This window comes from Anomaloglossus baeobatrachus, chromosome 8 (assembly GCF_048569485.1).
Source record: "Anomaloglossus baeobatrachus isolate aAnoBae1 chromosome 8, aAnoBae1.hap1, whole genome shotgun sequence".
NCBI classification, from domain to species: domain Eukaryota; kingdom Metazoa; phylum Chordata; class Amphibia; order Anura; family Aromobatidae; genus Anomaloglossus; species Anomaloglossus baeobatrachus.
Window position 1 is genome coordinate 67,383,253 of NC_134360.1, and position 14,569 is coordinate 67,397,821.

General features: G+C 48.7%; 1 protein-coding gene across 2 annotated transcripts in view; it reads left to right on the forward strand.

The window, feature by feature from the left end:
* Nucleotides 1-10,120, forward strand: part of PVALB (parvalbumin) — a 219,154-nt gene extending 209,034 nt beyond the window's left edge. For both annotated transcript variants that reach the window (XM_075321764.1, XM_075321763.1), the window contains exon 5: nt 9,927-10,120. In XM_075321764.1, coding sequence (XP_075177879.1) covers nt 9,927-9,955 — 29 coding nt within the window. In that variant the 3' untranslated portion in view covers nt 9,956-10,120. The remainder of the gene's footprint in view (nt 1-9,926) is intronic.
* Nucleotides 10,121-14,569: the final 4,449 nt, after the last annotated feature.

Genomic DNA, 14,569 nt, shown 5'->3' on the forward strand with positions numbered 1-14,569 from the left:
TAGAGGTGTACTGTTTTCCCTCCCTGTAGATCTCACATTTTATGTTGGACCACAGGTTCTCTATGGGGTTCAGATCAGGTGAACAAGGGGGCCATGTCATTATTTTTTCATCTTTTAGACCTTTACTGGCCAGCCACGCTGTGGAGTAGTTGGATGCATGTGATGGAGCATTGTCCTGCATGAAAATCATGTTTTTCTTGAACGATATTGACTTTTTCCTGTACCACTGCTTGAAGAAGTTGTCTTCCAGAAACTGGCAGTAGGTCTGGGAGTTGAGCTTTACTCCATCCTCAACCCTAAAAGGTCCCAAAAGTTCACCTTTGATGATACCAGCCCACACCAGTACCCCACCTCCACCTTGCTGGCGTCTGAGTCGGAGTGGAGCTCTCTGCCCTTTACTGATCAGCCTCTGGCCCATCCATCTGGCCCATCGAGAGTCACTCTCATTTCATCAGTCCATAAAACCTTTGAAAAGTCATTCTTAAGATATTTCTTGGCCCAGTCTTGACGTTTTATCTTATGTTTCTTGTTCAAAGGTGGTGGTTTTTCAGCCTTCCTTACCTTGGCTATGTCCCTGAGTATGGCACACCTTGTGCTTTTTGATACTCCAGTAACGTTGCAGCTCTGAAATATGGCCAAACTGGTGGCAAATGGCATCTTGGCAGCTTCACGCTTGATTTTTCTCAATTCATGGGCAGTTATTTTGCGCCTTTTTTGCAGATCACGCATCTTGCAACTCTGTTGGCTATTTGCCATGAAAAGCTTGATTGTTCGGTGATCACGTTTCAAAAGTTTGGCAATTTTAAGATTGCTGCATCCCTCTGCAAGACATCTCACAATTTTGGACTTTTCAGAGCCTGTCAAATCTCTCTTCTGACCCATTTTGCCAAAGGAATGGAAGTTGCCTAATAAGTATTGTGAGACTGTGACCGGGGTTATATATGACGGCCGGTATGTCTCGCCCAGGTTGTGCTCACTCCATGATAGAAAGTAAATCCACTATAGGGTTAATGCTGTTTCCCTACAGGCTTAAGGAAGGGTTAAAAGGAAACAGGAACGAGGGCAGGTGTGCCGGGTGTGGGGGAAGTGACCAGAACTTCCTGAGCCCTCTGCTGGAGAGGCACATGTATTTTGTTATGGACTTTTTGTTTGGACATTAAAACCGTGTGCTGTGAACCTTGATGCCTGGATCCCGTGTCTTCTGCTGCGCAGCCGACCGCGCTACCTCACATATGGTGGAGAATCGGCGGGCATGACAGCCGGTGAGGTGTAGCATCCATCCCTGGTGACCCAGCTGCTCATGTCCTGGATTCGAGCGGCTATACTACAGCCCAAACCCGGCGACGCCATGGAGGACATACTAAAGCATTTGGCTCAGGCTAATGCACAGCAGCAACAGGCTAATGCACAGCAGCTACAAACCAATGCACACCTGCTCCAATCCTTGCAAGTGCAGGAAAAAAAACTCCAAGAACAGTTGGATCAGGCCAATGCACGTCAGCAGCAATCCTTGCAAGTGCAGGTCAAAATGCACCAAGAACGGATGGAGCAGGCCAATGCACGTCAGCAGCAATCCTTGCAAGTGCAGGACAAAAGGCACCAAGAACAGATGGAGCAGGCCAATGCACGTCAGCAGCAAGCCTTACAATTGCAGGAAAAAAGGCACCAAGAACAGATGGTTCTCCTGGCCAAGGCGATCCGTGCCGGACCGGCAGCAACAACCCCGGGACCGGGTGACGACGGCAGCGTCCGGAAAGCGGTGAGACAAGCGTTGCAAAAGATGACCCCGGGTGATGATGTGGAAGCGTTCCTGGCGGTGTTTGAGCGGGTGGCCGAGCGGGAAAAGCTGCCGACCCCGCAGTGGGCTGAGGTATTGTCGCCCTATCTGACGGGGGAACCCCAAAAAGCGTACCTGGACCTCGGTACCGAGGACGCCATTGACTATGTGACCCTGAAAGCCGAAATACTGGCTCGGTTGGGGGTGAATCCCTATGTACGGGCTCAGCGGGTAAATCAGTGGTTCTATGAGGAAGCCAAACCCGTACGCTCCCAGGCCTATGACTTATTACATCTTGTAAAAAAGTGGTTGCAGCCTGACACTCTGAGCCCGGCGCAAATGGTGGAAAGGGTAGTAGTGGATCGTTTTGTGCGCACTTTACCCGTCACCGTTCAACGGTGGGTAGGACAGGGTGACCCGAGTACCCTGGACCAATTAGTGTCCCTGGTAGAGCGGCATGTGGCTACGCAGGACTTGATACGGGACACTGAGACTTTGCGTACCGCCCGTCGGTCCGGCCCCTCCAAGCCTAGGGCCAAGGACCCACCGCTGACAACGGTACAGGAGTCCCCTACCGTCCCGTCTGAGGCCGCGGCCGCCATTCCTGAGGTCCGGAAGGTTCTGTACCCTAAACGACAACCCGTCAAGGGGGTTTCCGTCCCCATTAGATGTTGGCGGTGCCAGCGGGTGGGACATATGGAAGCCCAGTGTCCACTCACCACGGAGCCCATGGATTGTGGGGTTACCCGGCGGGGTTCAATGTATGCTCAGGTGGTGTGTACCGCTGACCTGGTCTCCCCAGAGACAGAGCCCCACTTGTGCCAAATACAGGTGAATGGATGTCCGGTTACAGGATTGTTGGATTCCGGAAGCTTAGTGACCCTTGTGCGATCCACCTTGAGAGCTAAAGTAAAGGCCACAGGACGCACTGTGGGGGTGGTTTGCATACATGGGGACCGCCACGACTATCCCACGGGGATTGTCACCATCACAGCACCTTGCGGTCAGGTGCAACATGAGGTGGGACTTCTTAACACTCTTCCTTATGACGTGATCCTAGGAAGGGATCTGCCCTATTTTTGGACTTTATGGAGGGGACCCCCTAAGTCCCCTCAGATATTGGTCGGTCCGGGACCTGAGCCCTACAATCCTGAATCCGGGACACCTGCCGTAGGGGTCACGATGATAGGGACAGAGTGTGAACCCGATAGGTCACCCCTAGAGGTATTGGCAGGAGAGGCTGAGACGGTCGAGCCCATCCCGGAGTTGGAGGCGTCCCCGGATACGTTTGGGACAGCCCAACTCCAGGACCCTACGTTAATACATGCCCGGAGTCGGGTGACAGTAGTTGACGGGGTGGCACAGCTGCCTAGTGCCCAGGTAAGGTACCCCCATTTCGCTCTTAAGCAGGATTTACTCTACCGGGTAGATGAAATACGGGGCGTAGGGGTAGAACAGTTGGTGGTGCCCCAGCCGCATCGCCGGCGGGTCCTCGACTTGGCTCATAAACACCTGATGAGTGGCCACCTAGGGGTCAAGAAAACGCAGGAGCGAATATTGCAAAGGTTCTATTGGCCCGGGGTCTTTGGGGAGGTAAAACGGTTCTGCGAAACCTGCCCGGAGTGTCAGCTTACTGCACCCCTGACCCATTTTCGCAGTCCGTTGGTACCGTTACCCATTATAGAAGTCCCTTTTGAACGGATAGGGATGGATCTGGTGGGGCCCCTCGTAAAGTCCGCTCGAGGGCACCAACACATCCTAGTGATCGTTGACTATGCCACCCGGTATCCCGAGGCGATACCTCTCAGACATACTGCAGCAAAGCTTATAGCTCAGGAGTTGTTTGCTGTGTTCTGCCGGGTGGGATTGCCCAAGGAGATCCTTACGGATCAGGGGACCCCATTCATGTCTAAAGTGACCAAAGAGCTATGCCGGCTACTCCAGATCAAGCAGTTGCGTACGTCTGTGTATCATCCGCAAACGGACGGTTTAGTCGAGCGTTTCAATAAAACCCTGAAAACCATGCTAAGAAGGGTGATTTCAAAAGACGGGAAAGACTGGGATATGATGCTTCCCTATTTGATGTTTGCCATACGAGAGGTGCCACAGGCATCCACGGGGTTTTCGCCTTTTGAATTGTTATACGGGCGACATCCCCGGGGATTGTTGGACCTGGCAAAGGAAACATGGGAACAAGAGCCCACCCCCCATAAAAGTGTGATTGAACACATTTTGGGTATGCAGAACCGCATAAGCGCGGTCATGCCAATTGTGAAGGAGCACTTACAGGAGGCTCAGGCCGCGCAAAGCGGCCGCTACAATAGACAAGCCACCGTGCGGACCTTTAAACCCGGGGATCGGGTGTTGGTATTGATCCCCACGGCGGAGAGCAAATTCCTGGCTCAGTGGCAAGGCCCCTACGAGATAAAAGAAAGAGTAGGGGTGGTTAACTATAAAGTATTGCAGCCCGGTAGGCGGAAACCTGAACAAATATACCATGTCAACCTATTAAAACCTTGGCAGGAACGGGAAAGCCTGATGGCTGTTTTTTCCCCACCTCCCTCCTCTTCGGGTCGTTCACATCCGGCTCCAGCGACCTCCGGAGAGGACGAACCGGAAGTAAGGATTGGAGAAGCCCTCACCAAGCAACAGAGGCGAGAGGCCAGACGGTTGGTTCAGCAGAACCCCGATGTCTTCTCCGAGCTGCCCGGTAGGACCAGTCTGATACGACATGATATTGTCACCGAGCCCCACCTGAAGGTACGCCTGAAGTCATACCGGGTACCGGAGGCTCGACGACAAGCCATATCGGAGGAAGTAAAGACAATGTTACGCCTGGGGGTCATCGAAAAATCCCGGAGTGAATGGGCTAGTCCGATTGTCCTAATACCAAAACCCGATGGCTCCTTAAGGTTCTGCAATGACTTTAGGAGATTGAACGAAATATCCAAGTTCGATCTCTACCCCATGCCCCGGGTGGATGAGCTGATTGATAGGCTGGGACAGGCGCGATATTTTACCACGCTCGACCTGACCAAAGGGTACTGGCAGGTGCCACTAACGGAGTCCGCCAAGGAGAAAACCGCTTTTGTTACGCCGGAGGGTCTCTTCCACTATGTTGTCTTGCCTTTTGGGTTACATGGCGCTCCGGCCACGTTCCAGAGGTTGATGGACTTAGTGCTGGAACCCCACCAGGCGTATGCATCAGCGTACCTGGATGACATCATTATTTACAGCTCCGATTGGCAGACCCACTTGGAACAGGTACAAGCGGTGGTGGACGCGCTTCGATCAGCCGGATTGACAGCCAATCCCAAGAAATGTGCATTGGGACTCACGGAAGCCCGCTACTTGGGCTACGTGATAGGCCAAGGAGTGATTAAGCCCCAAATTAACAAGGTTGAGGCGATCCAGAAGTGGCCTAGACCCCTGACCACGAAGCAGGTTAGGGCCTTCCTGGGTATCGTGGGGTACTACAGGAGGTTTGTAAAGGATTTTGCGGGACTATCAGCCCCCTTGACGGACCTTCTCAAAGGCAAGAAGTCCGTCATGGTGCGGTGGACTCCGCAGGCCGAGGACTCCTTCCGGGCCCTGAAGGGGGTCCTGTGCGGACAGCCCGTTCTGGTCAACCCTGATTTCCGGAAGGAGTTCATTGTACAGACTGACGCCTCGGAGGTCGGCCTGGGGGCAGTGCTGTCTCAGGTGGTTCAGGGGGAGGAACACCCCGTCACCTTCTTGAGTAGGAAGCTCACCCCTCCCGAGCGGAATTATAGCGTAGTGGAGAAGGAGTGCCTGGCGATCAAGTGGGCCTTGGAGTCCCTACGCTATTACCTGCTGGGACGGCAGTTTCGCTTGGTGACGGATCACTCTCCACTGGTCTGGATGAGGTCCGCCAAGGAACGGAATGCCCGGGTTACCCGGTGGTTCCTTTCTCTGCAGAACTTCCGGTTTACGGTTGAACACCGGGCCGGTAGGTTGCTGGGCAACGCCGATGCCTTGTCCCGCGGCCCGTGCTTGATGGCTGGAGTTCAACCCCGCACGCTTGAACTGAGGGGGGGGGTATGTGAGACTGTGACCGGGGTTATATATGACGGCCGGTATGTCTCGCCCAGGTTGTGCTCACTCCATGATAGAAAGTAAATCCACTATAGGGTTAATGCTGTTTCCCTACAGGCTTAAGGAAGGGTTAAAAGGAAACAGGAACGAGGGCAGGTGTGCCGGGTGTGGGGGAAGTGACCAGAACTTCCTGAGCCCTCTGCTGGAGAGGCACATGTATTTTGTTATGGACTTTTTGTTTGGACATTAAAACCGTGTGCTGTGAACCTTGATGCCTGGATCCCGTGTCTTCTGCTGCGCAGCCGACCGCGCTACCTCACAGTATGCACCCCTTATATAGGGTGTTGATGTCATTACACCACACCCCTCCTCATTACAGAGATGCACATCACCTGATTTACTTAATTGGTAGTTGTCTCTCAACCCTATAAAGCTTGGAGTAGGACAACCTGTATAAAAAGTATCATGTGATCAAAATACTCATTTGCCTAATAAGTCTGCACACAGTGTAGAATCTTTTTGTACAAATCTATAAAGTTAATATATTTTATTATTTTATTAGATCATGCTGTATGTTTTTAAGAAAACCAGGGTTAAAAAGTCCCATTAATTGTGGCAAAAAACAAACATATATTTACACTACATACACTAAACTACTTACCGGTAATTGTTGAACAAAAGTATTGGGACACCCTGCAAAATCATGTTTTTCAATAAATCCGAGTCAGAATGGCCCATTCTAAAGAGCTCACTGATACCAGCGCAGTCCTGTAGAAAAGAGCAGTAATTTAACAAGTCAGGTCATGACATTTCTTCCATCCTAAGTATTCTTGATTGGCTGTGAGTGGCATCATAAAAAATATAAGAAACCGCAGCAACTCACCTGGAAACAAGGTAGAAACCGCACAAAATGATAGAGCGGGGTCATCAAGTGCGGAGGAGTAGAGGGCAAAAAAGTCATGGTCTACTGACTCCATAACTGCAGAATCCAAACCTCCTCCAATATTAACATTCCCATGCTCAATGGCATGGGTTTTTACGGTTGACCAGCCGCATTGCAAGCCTTGCATTACCAAGCACAATGTTGTATAGAGTGGTGTAAAGCTGAACTGTAGGGCAGTAAAAATGCGTTCTGTAAAGTGAGGAAGCCCAATTCTCAATCTGGCAGTCTGATTTACGAGTCTGGATTTGGCAAATTCATTTTGCTAACTTTGAAATTTGGTGGAGGATGGATTATGCTATGGGATTGTTTTTCAGCGGTCGTCCTTGGACCTTTAGTTACAGCAAAGGGAAATCTTAAAGGAAACCAATCACCAGGATTTTTGTATATAAGCTAAAGCCAGTGCTATACTGGCAATATCAGGCTGCTTATCTACATACCATTAGTGGTCAGCTCGGATGTTTAGGTTTTGAAATCCAAGAAAGTGAAGTTGGTAAAATGAGCAGCTTGTTAAGTGACAGTTGCACTGGAGCAGATCATATATTCATAGTTATCCCCTCCCCCTGTTAGAATTAGCATAAGTATTATACAAAACGACTCACTTTGTCTAGCAGGACCTGTGGTGAGGTCATACCCATGTGACCTGGTATCCAGCTTTGGTGGCTGAGGCTTCGCCCCTTCTGGTCACATGGGTATGACCTCACCACAGGTCCTTCTAGAAAAAGTGAGTCTGTCACTCAAGAAGCAGCTCATTTTACAAACTTCACTTTCTTGGATTTCAAAACCTAAACATCCGAGCTGACCATTACAGGTATGTATAGAATCAGCCTGATAGTGCTAGTATAGCACTGGCTTTAACTTATATATGAAAATCCTAGTGATTGGTTCCCTTTAATACCGCAGCCTACACGACATATTGGACAATTGTAGCTTCCAACTTCATGGAAACAGTTTGGGAAAAGACCTCTTATGTTCCCCATGACTGTGCTCAGAGTACAAAGCAAGGTCGATTAAGGCATGGTCGGGGCAGTTTGGTATGGGAGAACATGACCGGTCGCATGGGTTGGATTAGAATAGAGATTGTGAGACCGGCCATCAACTCAGTATCTGACCTCATAAATTCACTTCTGGACAAATGGGCAAAAATTCCCAGAGACACTTCCAAAATCTTGTAGTATGCCTTTCAAGAAGAGTGAAGGCTATTTTGATGCAAAGGGGGATAATAATCCCATATATGCCTATGGATTTAGAATGGGATATAATACAAGCTCCTGTAGGTGTCCCAATACTTTTTGTCAACACATGACTTTGGTAGGTAATCAATGACCACAATGAGCACCACAGACCACGACAACATCACTTATATGGTCAGGTGTCAAAATAAGATGTCTGCTAGGACCCACGAGGAACTGTTCATCATTCTAAGCCATATACATTTTAAATGGCTACAAACCCCTTTAATACATTATGAAGTCACCAAAGCACCTTCAGAATTATATATATGCCATGGAAAAGGTTTAAGTTATTGAACAATTTACAAAGATTGCCGATTGTCCGGAAGTGAATTAGTAAACCGGTAAGCAAAGCATTTACCGGCTCCAACAACAGACCGTGATTCAGTGTGAGCTACATCCTCCGGTGGCCTTTAAATCACTCTTCCACATTCTAATTCCAATAATTCTTTAAAATGTATTTGATCTGCATTATATGCTTTAATCGATCAACATTCATTACAAATGTAATTAATTTAGTTACCGAGTCACGGCAGAAGACATGCAGAGATTATTCCTGATGCAGCATTACATACCATTTAGCATAGTAAACATTTGGGCTATAAATCTATCCTTTTCCATATATGTAGCAATAAAAAAAAAAATCACTGTTTTTTTTTTTAAAGACTCCCATCATCACACAATGAGTTTTTACATCCTTGATGTTGAGGTTCATCAGTTTGATTGCCTTCATATTTACCGTATTTTTTGTTTTATAAGACGCACTGGATTATAAAATGCACCCCAAATTTAGAGGAGGAAAATAGGAATGTTAAAATTATGGCCCGTCTTAGAATCCTAGTGCATCTTATATTATCTCACCAGGGGGAAGCGGCAGTGGTGGAGCGGCTCAGGAGGGTCACAGGAGGCAAGGTCGGCGATACTGCGGGCTCGGAGAAGTGGGTGTCACGTCTCACTAGGGTCAGTGGACGGAGGGTCAGCAATACTGTGGGCCTAGGAGTGTTGCAGCGGCGGGAGCCACTGATCTGTAGGTGGATTGTGGGCCCCATTGAATCAACCGTGGTTGACGAGATTGACGTCAAGAAAATGCCGCGGAGGCGGCGCGTGTGCATATAGGACTCTACGGCCATTTTCTTGAAGTCCATTGTGTCAATCTACACACACATCGCCTCCGCAGCCATTTTCTTAAAGTCCAACGCGTCAACCGCGGGTGATTTAATGGAGCCCGAAGTCCGCTCTCACATCAATGGCGCCTGCCGCATCGCTGACCCTCCATCCTGTGACCCTCCTCCAAGCCCTCAGTATCGCCGACCCTGCAGCTGTCACCAAAACCGCTCCAGTAAGCCATATCCGGATTATAAGACGCATCCCCTTGATCCCCCCAGTTTTGGGAAAAGAAAAGTGGTCTTATAATCTGTAAAATACGGTATACATGTTATAACTGTTTTACCCTAAATTAGAAATAAACAAGATTTTGCTATGTAATCTGAGATCAATATGAGATCCCAATTCCAGAGATGTGTCTCTTGCTTGTCTACTTGTCATTTTGATATCATCATAGTTTTCTCGGCTGTAGATCTGGTAGTGCTCAGAATGCTGAACGATGTATAACCCCGCCCCCACTACTGATTGGCAGCTGCTAACTAGTGGTGGGGAGGAGTTATACAGAGCAGCAGGACTAGGAGGCACAAGACAACTAGTCCTATAGTGATAATCTCCTGCTGATAAAACACTTATTTTACTGAAATAGCAACACACAACACTGGAATCAGGCTCTCTACCCCTAGATCATGCTACTCTCATATTACATAGCAAAAACAGATGATAGTAGAAGACAGCAATCCATCATTTTAGTAAAAACACATTGCATTTCCTTTGTTTCCCTTTCGTCACAATGACCTACTCTTATCTGTTTTCACAGAGTTTGTAACCTTGGTGAGCGAATGCTAAGCAAGAGAAGCTCTGTTGTTATTTTAGCAAAGCCTTTCCCCTCCTTGGACACCAATTTATTTATTGCTCCCGTTTTATACTCCACCTCTGGTCCCTGCCTCCTGGATCTCCGTGCTGGAACAAAGCGTAACACAATGCAATAAAGGGCAAAAACATCTCAGAAAACTGGAATCTCTGTTTGTTTGTGTCCACTAATTCATTTTTTTGAATGTTATTGTTTTTCTTGAGTGGCAACACTGACAATTGGGTGGTTTGGGAATTTGAGGAGCGAGGGCACACTTAGGCTATGTGCACACGTTGCTTTTTTGTGTGCTTAGTTTCTGCACACACGTTTTGGCAAGAAAAAAAGCCGCTGAAAAAACGCTCATTTTTTGTTGCATTTGTGTGTTTTTTCACTTGCGTTTTTTCATGCTTCCTTTTTTAGTCATTGAAATCGTGGGGGTTCAGGTGCTATACCCCGAGATCACTGCCTGGTCTCCGACTGATGTTACAGCTGGAACCTGGCTCTCACTGTCCTGAGCGGTCCCGGCGCCGCTCCCGGCAGTCTAACCCCCCGAATGCTGCGATCAAAACGATTGCAGCATTCACAAGGCAGGGAGAGGAATTGCTTAACTCTCACTGGCGATCGGGTCCCTGTAATGCAATCACAGGGACCCGATCGCTGCGATAGTAACCCTGGGTCATCACCATGATGACCCCGGGTTACTGAGCTATGGAGAGCCTCACACACCATGCTGTATGCACGATGTGTGAGACGAAGTTCTGCGCTATAATCCACTGTCGTGCTACAGCATTGCAGGGGATTATAGAAACACAGAAAAAAAGCGCAGAAACAATTCACATGCTGCTTCTTTTTCAGCAACAAAATCTACAAGGAAAAAAGAAGCAGCGTGTAAGGATTCTCATAGACTTTGCTGGGATGCTTTTATTGATTAAAATAAGCAAGAAAAACGCAAAAAAAAGCCACGTGGGCAAATAGCCTTAGAATATGAGTGCACAACATTTTTTTTCAGGTGGGTCCGCTCCGAAACTTGAAAAATCACTAAATAAACACTAAAAATAATGAACATATGTATTTGTATTTAACTTTCTGTACATATGTTCAGGCTTTTGCGGGCAACCAAAGATGCAAAGCGATTAAAAGAAGTAACCTGACCATTCTTTAGGAGGTTTATAGAATAAAAGAAGAAAGAAAACAAACGATGATGGCCAAAGACGTCCAGGAAAAGGCCGAAAAGACACAAAAATTACAACTTAGGATGACAGACGTGCACTGAAACGTTTTTCTCCTAGAAAACTCTGCACAAGTCATGTTTTTAGCGGGGATATCCCACCAACAATATTAATCACCAAAATTCCGTGCCTCCATTTCAATGATGAGGTAGTGAGTGACCATCGCCCCCATTCACTGCTATGGGACTACAGTGCGCATGTGTGACCACTGCTCCCATAGATAATGGATAGAGTAGTGGCCACACAGGCGCACCACTGCATTTAGGATATTTATGGTATATCCGCCGAATAGGCATAAATATTTTACAGATTCGGGTTCCACCTGACCCCTGTCTCTCAGCTGCTATCAATAGATTGGTGATCGTATAGGGGTTTGAGGGGTTTTCTACAACTGGAAAACCCATTTTGTCTAATTTGGGAGAAATCCCTTATGCATCCTCCTGTAAAAATATAATTATATCCAGATTAAACCAACCTCAAATGATACTGAGCCATCCAACACGCTGACATATCATAGAAGTGTAAAGATGATACATGGTTTTGTAAGTATTTAAAAAATATAAATCTGAATATTTTTACATCATTCCAAATTGAGGGGAAAGGAGGTGACAACTACCCTGCATATGCGTGATGTGGTGGTCAAAAATGAAAAATTACCACAAAGAAGTGAAAGACTTTAAGATATAACTACACTCAACAAAAATATAAATGCAAAACTTTTGTTTTTGCTCCCATTTTCTTGACCTGAACACTTAGGGGTACTTTACACGCTGCGACATCGCAAGCATCGGCTAGCGATGCCGAGCGCGATAGCACCCGCCCCCGTCGTGTGGCCGATATCTGGTGATTGCTGCCGTAGCGAACATTATCGCTTTGGCAGCTTTACATGCACATACCTGGTCGGCGATGTCGCTGTGACCGCCAAACAATCCCTCCTTCAAGAGGGACGTGCGTTCGGCGTCACAGCGACGTTACCGCGACGTCACTAATCGGCCGGCCAATAGAAGCGGAGGGGCGGAGATGAGCGGGACATAACATCCCGCCCACCTTCTGCCTTCCGTATTGCCGTCGGGACGCAGGTAAGGTGATGTTTGTCGCTCCTGCGGGTTTACACACAGCGATGTGTGGAGCTGCAGGAACGACAAACAACATCGTACCTGCGGTCGACCCGACATTATGAAAATGACCGACGCTACACAGATCACAGATTTTCGATGCTTTTGCGATCGTTTATCTGCACATCTAGGATTTACACGTTGCGATGTCGTTACCAGCGCCAGATGTGCGTCACTAATGATGTGACCCCGACGATATTTCGGAAGCGATGTTGCAACGTGTAAAGCCCCCCTAAGATTCAAGACTTTTTCTATGGACACAAAAGGCCTTTTTCACTCAAATATTGTTCACAATTTGTCTAAATCTGTGTTACTGAGTGCTCCTCCTTTGCCAAGATAATCTGTCCACCTCACATGTGTGCCATATCAAGATTCTGATTAGACAGCATGATTATTGCACAGGTGTGCCTTAGGCTGCCAGCATGATTATTGCACAGGTGTGCCTTAGGCTGCCAGCATGATTATTGCACAGGTGTGCCTTAGGCTGGCCACAATAAAAGACCACCTTAAAATGTGCAGTTTTACAGTATTGTGGGGTCAGAAAACCAGTCAGTATCTAGTTTGACCAATACTTGCCTCATGCAGTGCACCACATCACCTTCACATAGCATTGTTGATGGTGGCCGGTGGATTGTTGGTCCACTCCTCGTCAATAGGTGTGCAAAGTTGCTGGATATTGGCATGAACATTCTGTTGTATACATGTGACGCCCTGGCAAAACCAGGTAGTCACAGTTAGGCCCCTGCACAACACCTTCCCTCATTAGGAAACACACAGCCAACCAAGAAAACCTAGTCATCCCCCCTTAGGGAAAGATAGACAAACCAGTGGGCATGACCAGGCGGTTTGGACATGCCCACCCAGGGGTCCGGACAGCCCGGGGCGGGAAAACAGGTCAGTGGAGGTTGAGAGTTCAGTTTGGAGAGGAGTGTGGGCTGGAGCTAAGTGTATCTCCAGCAGGAGAGTTCAAGTTGAACGGTACCAGGGTAGGAGCCTTGGTGCCACTGGCTGGGAGGCAGACGGTGGTCTCCGTCAGCAGGAGACGGGAAGACGGCTCAGCAAAATCGAGGTGGACCGGGACAGGGTTGTAGCCTGCCGGTACCAACACCGGGAACCGACCTGGAAACCGTAGCACAAAGGGGAGTACTCGGACCCTGAAGCCAGGACCAGGACCAACTGGAGCTGGTTAATTAACCGATTGAGGCCAGGACTAGAGGTCCTGTCCCACCCAAAGTCCCTCATAGAAGACAATAGCCCACCGATTAGCGATAAGAGGTCACCGCCAGGGCCCATAGATCCCACGGGCCAGCGTCTGCGGGCATGGCTCCTTAGGCCACATCCAGCCGGGAGCGGACTCCTGAGTTTCACACTAGGAAAGTCCACCTTACACAAAGCAGTGCAGGAAAAGGATAGAGACACCAGCCGGGTGGGGGACCAGAACGCAACCGGCCCCGGCCACCATCACCTTGGTTTACCAGAGACTTGTGTGTTTTACTAACAGTGAGTACACCAGCACCCCTGCGGTCGCCATCCCCTGCACTGAGCCACCGGGTCCCGGGGCCACCATCCCTGCCCACAGAGGGGTTAATAACTTGCTGCGCAACATCTCCCTCGGGTGCCCCGTAACCGCAGTGGTGGTGTCCCACCTCACCACAAACCGTGGGTGGCGTCACGAACTTACTACGGCCCAGCCCGTACATCTACATCCCCCCATTTATTCGGCGTGTCCGCGAGACCCCTGGGTCCGGAGACCCTCGAGCCACCACCCCTGAAGGCCCGGATCCGAGCAGCATTGGCTGCTGAGACGGGGGCAGCACATACACAGAGCATCCCAAGCATCCTCAATGGGTGACATGTCCAGTGAGTATGCTGCCATGCAAGAACTGGGATGTTTTCACCTCCAGGAATTGTGTACAGATCCTTGCACCATGGGCCCGTGTATTATTATGCTGCAACATGAGGTGATGGTGGTGGATGAATGGTACAACAATGGGCCTCAGGATCTCATCACTTTATCTCTGTGCATTCACAATGGCATCAATAAAATGCACCTGTGTTCATTGTCGATAACATACGCCTGTCCATACCATAACATACGACTGTCCATACCATAACATACGCATGCCCATACCATAACATACGCCAGCCCATACTATAACATATGCCTGCCCATACCATAACATACGCCAGACCATACCATAACATACGCCTGTCCATACCATAACATACGACTGTCCATACCATAACATACGCATGCCCATACCAT